The sequence below is a fragment of the Cavia porcellus genome, unplaced genomic scaffold (assembly GCF_034190915.1).
Source record: "Cavia porcellus strain 051 isolate PalLab524CR breed Dunkin Hartley unplaced genomic scaffold, mCavPor4.1 scaffold_8, whole genome shotgun sequence".
Lineage (NCBI taxonomy): Eukaryota > Metazoa > Chordata > Mammalia > Rodentia > Caviidae > Cavia > Cavia porcellus.
In genome coordinates this window covers 71,352,775-71,362,391 of record NW_026947491.1, presented here as the reverse complement: position 1 = coordinate 71,362,391, position 9,617 = coordinate 71,352,775, and the positions used below count along the sequence as shown (strand labels likewise).

The 9,617-nt window shown below is 44.1% G+C and overlaps 1 protein-coding gene across 1 annotated transcript in view; it reads left to right on the top strand.

The window, feature by feature from the left end:
• Positions 1-8,244: 8,244 nt before the first annotated feature.
• Pawr (pro-apoptotic WT1 regulator) overlaps positions 8,245-9,617 on the top strand; it is a 116,085-nt gene continuing 114,712 nt past the window's right edge. Inside the window, exon 1 of the mRNA XM_063255198.1 lies at positions 8,245-8,935. Within this exon, the coding sequence (XP_063111268.1) occupies positions 8,417-8,935 (519 nt within the window). The 5' untranslated portion in view covers positions 8,245-8,416. The remainder of the gene's footprint in view (positions 8,936-9,617) is intronic.

The window sequence follows — 9,617 nt, the reverse complement described above, 5'->3', positions numbered from 1 at the left end:
AGTAATAATGAAAATTTTGTAAGATCAATGTACAACATGGTTGGAGTGTGCAAAAAGTATTCTACAGGGAGAGGAGGTAAAGGTTGAAAAATAGGATGTTTAGAACAGATTCTGGAGGTGCATTTACAAGTAATGATAAAGTCAAGAGACTAACTTTGGGAATGCATAAGTCAAGAGGGGTAAAGAAAAAAAATAATAAAGATTATTGGGGATCAAGAGGCCAAGGATCTCAGGTGCCAGAAGACTGGATAGATTATCTTTTGATATTATCACTAGAGGGTGAACATAAATGGGAGTGGAGAGTAAGACACACCAGCTAGGAACTCCTGGGTAGGTAAGAGCGACAGGAAAATGGGCTAAGGGAGGAACAAGGAGGCTGCTTCTTGTGGGGGATGCTAGGGGCCAATGGCACCAAAGCCAGCCTATGGGAAATTTGCCAATCATCAGGTAGGTAAAATACAAATAGTTCACTTTTCATTGATATCTAGTCAAAATGAAAGTTCTTTCTTATAAGAAATATATTTGGTAATATTTGATGTGTAGAATTATGAATGCCCAATACATGATTTTCCTTTTTGATGGGAATAGTATAAAACAGAACTTCTCAGAGTTCAGATGATTTCTCAGAGTTTCCATGATTCTAAGGACCTCTTTTCATTCTTTTTTTTTTTTTTTTTGGTACCAGTGATCAAACTCATGACCTCACACTTGCAGGCAGGCACTTAGGTTGCTGAGTTAAACCTCTAGTTTAAGGACCTCTTTTTATTAGATCCCATTGCTAAGAAAAGTCAGTGAAAATGTCATTAATATGGCAGTTCAGAGGAAAAGAACAACATCAAGTAATGGAGAACTTGCCACCCCTTAAAACAGATCTATCTACATAAAAGAGGTAGAAAGTAGGCTCTTTTTTTTTTTTTTTTGTCTTTTTCATTTTTATCGGTACCAGGGATCAAACTCACGACTGCACACTTTCAAGGCAGGTGCTTATGCCGCTGAGCTAAATCCCCAGCCCCAAAAGAGGTAGAAAGTGCTACACATCTGATTGTAGAGGACATCAAAGACAAATCATGTTAGAGCACTTGGAAGATTTCTGGAACTTGGGTTAATAGAAATATCTAAGCTGAATGAACACAAAGTCAAATTACTGAAGTAAACATAAAACTAGAGAAATCCTCATCAAGTGCAAAACAAAAGGCAGAAGAAGTCAAAAAGAGAGGAGAAAAAGAACATCTACAAGGCTGGCGCTGTGGATACAATCTATATGTAACAGGAACTCCTGAAACAGAACAAAGCCACAATTAAGGAACTAACCAAGAAAAATTTTCAGAGTTAAACAATGAAGCAGGCCTATCTATAGAAAACACTGATAGGTAATTTCAAAATTTAATAAAAATAAGCATCTAATGACCTTTTTAAAATTTCAAGGATAAAGGAAAAATTGACAGTAGATTGTATATAGAGAGGAAAAAGTCAAACTGACCTCACATTTTCCCTTATAATTAAAAAAAATCTAAATGCCAGTAGACAATGGAATAATTTCTATAGAATTTTAAAGGAAATTTAATTTTGAACCAAGAATTACATACCTACCAAGTTATTATTTCTATATGAAGACAACTAAAAGACATTCTCAGACATCCAGGGGTTATGAAAGTATAATGACCAGGATTCTTCTCTAAAAATGTCGCTGAATGATTTACTGCAGGTAGCAAAGAACATGAATTAAAAATAACTAAAGAGTAGGGAGATAACTGCATGAAAGAACTGATGATAAGCATTAAAACTAGTTAAGAAACAGAATGCCTGAAATTATTACAGATAGGGTAATAAAGCTAAATGTAAAAATAACTGTGTAAGCTAGATACAACAATTTCAGTTTATGTGATTTCAAATTGTCAAAGAGCATGTCAAATATTCAGTGCAAATACTCTTGTATTTTTGCCATGTAGGATTAAAGATGAAGATGCATGTTGTTAAGCCAAATGTATGTAAAATAAAGAGGCTTTGTCACTGCAGACAGGACAAATACCATAAAGATATTTTAGAGGTTAAGCTGACAAAAATGGAAAATGGTACAGTTTTATTTCCCTTATATTTAATTATCAAGGAAAAAATATCTAGCAAGTTTGTCTATAAAGTTAAGACTAATGGTATAAGAACATTTCCAAAACACTGGTTGGAGGGAACTAGATACTAAATAGAGAAAAACGATGGCTACTGCATCATACAGAAGTTTATGTAAGCCAATTTCGGGCCAGGGATTTAGCTCAGTGGCATAAGCATCTGCCTTGTAAGCACACAGTCAGTTTGATCCCGGGTACCAAAAACAAACAAACAAACAAACAAAAACCCCCCACAAATCCCAAAAAACTTATCTGCTAATTTATTGTTGACATGTGGACAGTAAGATATACACATATCATTTTTTGGAATTAAATTGAAGTGAAAGATCAAGAAAAAGTAGCAAAAGAAAAATAGCCAGGTAGCTTTAAAATTAGTATAAAACCAAAGTCTTCCCTAGTTAGGTGAAATCTAGTTTAAGATTACCTGCTGGCAATTGAAAAAGAGAAAATTTACTAGTTGCATAACATATAGTTAAAGAAAACATATGGTTAAAGAAAACCAAAACAGTTGGAAAAGAAAAATCCATCTATATGCAACATAGATGTCAGAATTTTTTTCTTAACTAATGAGAACATTATGTAATGTAATGTGTAATGTAATGGGACCACGCCTTTAAAAACAATCCCTGGAAGAGAACATTTCGTAAAGTTCTTTCTTACAGTGTTAATCAGTGTGCACTTATGATGTAATTCAGTGAGAAGGGAAATAAGATGTAGAAGTCTCTACTAATCTTCAGTTACAGAGCAGATTACAAAGTATCTTGGAAATCTGCAAAGCAGATGACTTCTTATTAAAGATGATGGATTAAACTGTGTGTGTGTGTGTGTGTGTGTGTGTGTGTGTGTGTATAGATTCTGAGGACTGAACTCAGGGTTTTTATACGGAGTTATACACAAAGCACTATCTATTATTTTGAGATAAGATATTCCTAAATTGCTAAATTGCTGGTGCTGGATGGGCTCAAATCTGTGATCTTCCTGCTGTAGTATCCCAGAGACCTGGAATTACAGCTGTGTAACCAGGTGCACCTGGCTTTACCTCAATATTAGAAGCGGCAGCACACACTCCTGAAAAAGTAAAATGTGAGGTGAAAACAGAAAGATGAGTTGGAAATCAGCAGAGGGAACATTTACATTCTCTCATCATCTCTGCAGAGCTCAACAGCGAGACTGATTCCTCTGATTCTGGCAGAGACCTGGAAGTTCAGATTCTGTAGATACTGAAATCATAAATTTCCTGAACGTCAGAACACTAGGCACATGGAGCACAGAGTTTGCACAAAAACTTTCATGTTGAGTAATGACACTCCACCCATCCTCTTTCCTTATTTGACACCTGAAATAGTTGGTAACTAGCAACACAGGCAGAAACACCATCTTCTCACGGAAACTGATCCAGCTGAAAGAAAAGCACCACAGATGTTGGTGTATGACACACCTCCACAAAATGCCTGCATCCTAATATGAGTCCCATAAACGCCAGTCATCCACCAACAAGCTTTACCCTTTCATAAAAGAGCTTCCAATCAGCTTTCTAATGTTTCAGTCTTTTTTGGGAGTGGGAAGTACATGAAATCAAACTCAGGACCTCACGCCAGGCAGGTGCTGCACCACTGAGCTATATTCCCAACTAATTCTTCAGTCTTATATAAATATGAGTAGAATGAAGGCTGATGAGCAAGGGCTGATGTGAAAGATGAAGACCAGAACAAACAAAAAAGAAAGAGGAGAGCCTTAGGCAAAAGACATAGTGCTGGATCAGCAGACAAGGAGTTAAACAAATTTCCTTGGGGAGAGAAAAAGATGTTGACTACATGACATAAGAACAGGATGTTATGGAAAAGAAACAGAAAAAAGGGATTTTAGAAAAAATAGTGGTATGGGCCAGGGATACAATGGCACAGTGCTTGCCTGGCAAACGTGAGGTGGTGAGTTCAATTCCTAGTATCCTTTCCCTACCAAAAAAGAGAAAAAAAAAATGGTGGAAACAAAAATTCAATAGGAAGATATATACAAAGTAGAAGAAATTTACATGAAAGTAGATTAACATGCCAAAGTGATGGAAAATACGAGAAAAACAATTTTATATATCTATTAGAGGACTCCTAGGAGTCTCATACCTACTTAACAGAAGTTCCAGAAAGAAAGAATGAAATGAAAAGGAAGAATTATTGAAAAAAACAGGATAAGGAAATTTCTCAACTAAAGGGCAGGTAGCAGATTAAAAGGGTCCACTGAAAACCTGACATAATCATGGAAAATGTTCCAGTAGGTCTTCATTCAGAAAAGTTCTCAGGGAGAAAAAAGAATTAGAAAGCCACCAACAGCATCTATGAAAACTAGAATACAATATACCGATACTTTCAAATTATTAAGGAAAATGATTTCCAACCTAGATTCCTATGCCCTAATTAACTATTAGGCAACTAAAAGATAAAACATTTTCTAATATTCTAAGTCTCCAAGAAGGTATTATTTAAATTATCTCCAAAATACACTAACTAAGGATGAGAAACAAGAGTAAGGAACAGAGAATTTAGGAAGTAGTTCACACAGAAAATGACTCCAAGATGTTAGGAAAGTTCAATCCCAGCATGACCATAAAGGAATAGGCCATAAAATCAGTCCAGGCTGAAGCCGGTGATGGAGAGCTCCAGGAGACAGGTATCTAAGAAAAAGAAAACTAGAAACGGCAGATTTCTCAGTGTGATACACTGCATTGAGAAGAGCAAACTTGGTATAAATTTGTGAGTCATATACAGAAAAATATGTCAACGGTTATAAAAAAGAGGCCCATTTTAAATGCAAGAAATGGAGCTGGATGTGGTGGTGCATTTGGGAGGCTGAGGCAGAAAGGATTGCTGAGAGTTTGAGGTCATGCTGGGCTACATAATGAGTGCAAGGCCAGCCTGAACTGTACAGTGAAACTCTGTTTCAAAAAGATGATGACAATGACAATAACAACAACAAGACCAGAGAGAAATGAAGAAGAAAGATTCTGAATGCAAGAAAAGGAAGGAGATAGTTGAAAAACAAGGAAAAACAATAGGTACAGTCTTAGAACACCACAAAACTCTGCTGTCGTACAATATTGGATGGAACTATTAATTTCATGTGCTCCAGAAATACTTGTATTGAAGTCAAAATGACTGTTTTCTAACATGCTATTATTTCAACACATATAAATGCAGTGTTTTGCATTAGTTAATCCACTGCTTGAAAAACATTAATAAAGTCAACATTTACAATAAGTCACTGAAATTTTAAATATTTTTATTCTGTTAATGACATTTTTCTTTACTATTAAGGGCAAAATGGGTCACTAACATTACTAACTTTAGGCCAACTTAGAGGTTCTGAACAGCACCCCACCCCAAACATTTGGCAAGGTTACAATGAGGTTGAAGGATGCTATTGGTATCAGGTACAAATCAATGATGCCGCTAAAGATTCTACAATGGCCAGGGCAAACCTGAAAACACACACCTATCTAGCCCCAACTATCGGTTTTGCTGACATTGGGAAACCAAGGGCCCAGTTTTGAGTATTTCATCAGAACTCTATACATAAGACTGAGGATATGCACACACCTTGCAGTTTAGGGTGTAAGTGACTCAGCTAAATATCCCCAGCACAATGATGAAAAGTTTGGCTGTGACCTGTATCTTTGGGAGTATTGAGAATGGTAAAGACAAAAGGTACAATAAATGATAACAATAATAAAACAGCGCTTCGTACCTCAGTAATCTCTTTCATGGTTCCTAGGGCACTTTATAGACTAATAATAAGTACTCTGCTGCTCATATGCTACCTTTTATCTTAAGACCTTAGGCATTTTCACGACGCTCTCACAATGTAGCAAGTATTATTATCCCCACTTTATATGTAAGTAAACAGAGGCACAACAGTTAAGCAACTTGTCCAAAGCCACACAAGTCAGTAGCAGCCAGCATCCCTGACTCAGAGTCCATTAATACTAAGAAAACTGGTCTAAGAGATGCAGTGATAAATTTATGTGGTGTAAGTGTTATCCTGGTTCATTCAAAATCTGTCCTTTCAAGGTTAATATTTTTAATCTTTCTTTTCTTTGCCTTCTCTCCCAAGACTCTTCAGAAACTGTAATAACTGATACCTTATTGACAGAAGAGTATATTCAGTGCATTCCTTGAACCTTGACATTGTACATGCAGTGTCAATTTATAAAATGTCTTAAAAATACATGCCACCATTGACTTTTACAGTACATAAAGCTGCTGAGTCCCAGAGAATTTAAGCATATTCTCAGGCGCTCTCAGCTCCCTGACATATGTTTGTATCCAGGCTAACTATACTCTTTCCACTATATCTTGCAGCCTCTCTCAGACAGAAATCCTCTATGAAACACATGAATGGGAATACATTAAGCACTCAATCCTCCCTCCAGCTCTCCTTAAGCCTTGGAAAATATGAACTCTGTGATTGAAAAATTTCAGGTGGTGCACCCAGGTTGGTGCCATCTAGGCAAATGGCCACTCAGCTTCTAAAACATTCCCAAAGGAAGCCTTTGATTTTTTTTTTTTTCAAGGAATTGTCCACAACTTTCTCTTAGGTACCCACTCAGTCATGCAAACAGGCAGGCCAATGACCAGAACTGCCTGACTTTCTCTCAAAGCAATGAATCATGTCTCCCTTTCCTATTCCTCTAGCAGGCATCCACCGACGGCTCACCTACCATTTGCTACCTGGGTAAAATAGGAATGGGGAGTGGGAAGGGAAGATTTCTGTTGAGTAAGAGTGTGACTCAAGGTTCTCCTACTTTTTACAAAATGGAGACCTGGCATTTGTAGCCTACGACAGTGATGCACCCTGACATTACTGGGTATAGGAGGCTCAGTCTCCTCCGGTGCCGGACAGTTGTGGCCAGAAATCTCAGACGGTTTGGATGGGAGGCTAAGGAGGAATGGAAATTACCATCACTCCAGCTCCTTTCAAGTCAAGGTCAGCGCAAGTTTAGTACTTCGGAGGGAGTCTGGCCGCTGAAGAGGAGGTGTGGAGACTGGGTTCTAAGGAAAGGCTCAAGGAAGACAGGAATCGCCAATACAACAAATCCGCGTAAGAAGTTTTGACAAGGTCGCAAATCTAATGGTAAACTCTTGCTCATTTCCTGACAATTTTAGCATCTCTTACACCAGGACGCGTTTCCGCAGAGGAGGGGACTGCGCCTTTCGCTTTTTTCTATTCTCCGGCGCCATCTGGAGAGGCGGCGGCACCGGGACGGGACCGTGCGCTGATCTTTCCCCGGCTCGTCGGTCCCGAGCCATCACAAGTCCACTGTACTTTCCCTCTCAGCAACACTCGAAACTCTGCCTAGAATAACACGGTTAGTTCATGAGGGGGTGGGAGACAGAAGGCGAGCAGAGAGCTTGCCGGCTCGCAGCCGCGCGGACCCCGGGAGCCGCCAGGGGAGGGTAGCAGGCCGGGGGCGGCGCCGCGCACCTGAGCGCAGAGGGCGGAGCCTTGCCGGGCACGCCCCCCGGCCCACCGCGCGCCGTCTCGGCCCTTTCCGCTCGGTTTCGGCAGCGCTCGGCTCCTGTCCCGCCGCTCACTCCCTCCTTCACTCTCTCCCTCCTTCCCAGCCTGGGACCGCCGCGAGCTTGGGACCGTACGGTGGCCGCGGCTCCTTCCGCGTATCCAGAGAGCGCGCGGCGGCGTCGGCTCACTTGGGCAACCCTCACCCGCGCGCTTTGGTTCCCTAAACTCCTCGTAGGTAAGGGACTGCCCGCGACGTTCCCGCTGGACTTGCGTGCCCTTCCCCTCCGGCGGCACAGCTGGGTCCCTGCCTTCTCCGCTCCGCGAGCCGCGGAGGGAAGGAAAGATGCGTGTAGGCGCCCGGGCGTGGGATCGGGCGACCCGACGGGCCGACAGGTGGCGAGGTCTGGTCGGCGTCTCCGGCAGCAGAGGCGCTGAGCCCAGATGGGGCGGGGGTGCCGGGGTGGGGTCAGCGCTCTCCCTCCCCTGGGGGGCGGTGTCCGCGGCGGTGGCGAAGGTGCGCTGGGCGGCGAGGCAGGGCGGGGACGCAGCCGCGCGCTGCCGGGGCGACCCTCGGGCTGCCGGGACCTGACTCTGCTCCCGCCCCCTTTTGTGTTTGCCCTCAGACCCGCCGCTCGGCGCTGAGCTGCGGCCACTCGGAACCGGGATCACTCCCTTCACCATTTCCCGGTCGCCAGCAGGCAGAGGCGGCGGCCGGAGCCGGAGCCGGAGCTGGGGCCGGGGCGGGCGGCCGAGGTGAGAACTCTGCCAGCCCCGCTGGGAATATGGCGACCGGTGGCTACCGGGCCAGCAGCAGCCTCAGCGGCAGCACCACAGACTTCCTGGAGGAGTGGAAGGCGAAGCGCGAGAAGATGCGCGCCAAGCAGAACCCCCCGGGCCCCGCCGCCGCCGGCGGGGCCAGCAGCGACGCGGCCACCAAGTCCCCTGCGGGGGCGCTGGGCGCCTCGGCGCCCCCCGAGCTCCACAGCAGCCTCCCGGGAGGCGCGGCCGCACCTGCTGCCCCGGGCCCCGGGGGCGTGAACTGCACGGTCGGCCCCGCCGCACTGACTCGGGCCGGCCCAGTCCCGCGGCGGCCGGAGGACGAGACCCCTGCCCCCGCCGCCGCCGCTGCCGCAGCCTCGGGGGCCCCTCTGGCCCCGGGCGACGAGGAGGAGCCGGACGGCGCCCCCGAAAAGGGCCGGAGCTCAGGCCCCAGCGCCAGGAAAGGCAAAGGGCAGATCGAGAAGAGGAAGCTGCGGGAGAAGAGGCGCTCCACCGGCGTGGTCAACATCCCGGCGGCGGAGGTGAGGCGGGCGCGGGCGCGGGCGCGGGCGCGGGTGCGGGCGGTGGCGAAGCCGGGCGGGCTGCTGCCTTCTCGGTGCTTCCACCCGAGAGCATCCCGGACCCCGAACGCGGAGTTTCCCCAAGCTAGGCAGCAGAGGGTGATGGAGTTTTACTTTGAGCGAATGCTTCCTGGGAAGTTCCCCAAACCGGACTGGGACACGTGCTTTTTCTAGCTTCCTGGCTGCAGTCTCAGATCCTGGGTATAACTTTGGAATTGCTAGATAGACAGCAGGATTTGCCTGCCTAGACTTATCTAAGTAGCTTGATCAGTAGGGAAAATTGTTGAATAGTGATGACGATGTACTTAGTTTCTCCCTTGTATCTCAAGTCATCGGATTATGTTCTGTTCCCTCTTAATACCTGTTGAAAAAGAGTGACCAGAGCAATATCCAAGATAGCTTTTTCTTGGGACGAACCCAAGAATGAGTATACCCAAATGAACATACACACTATTATACATAGTGCTTCTCAACACAGTTTTTTTTTTTTCTGAGTCATACTTTGGACAATAGGGATGCTGTATCAGCTTACAGTTTTGTTTGCTTAGATCTGTTTCTGTGCTTAATATCTGGGAAACACTTGTGATAGATGTATTTTTGCGCGTGTTTTGGTATTTTTGAGCAGTAGGAAAACATTTCTGTA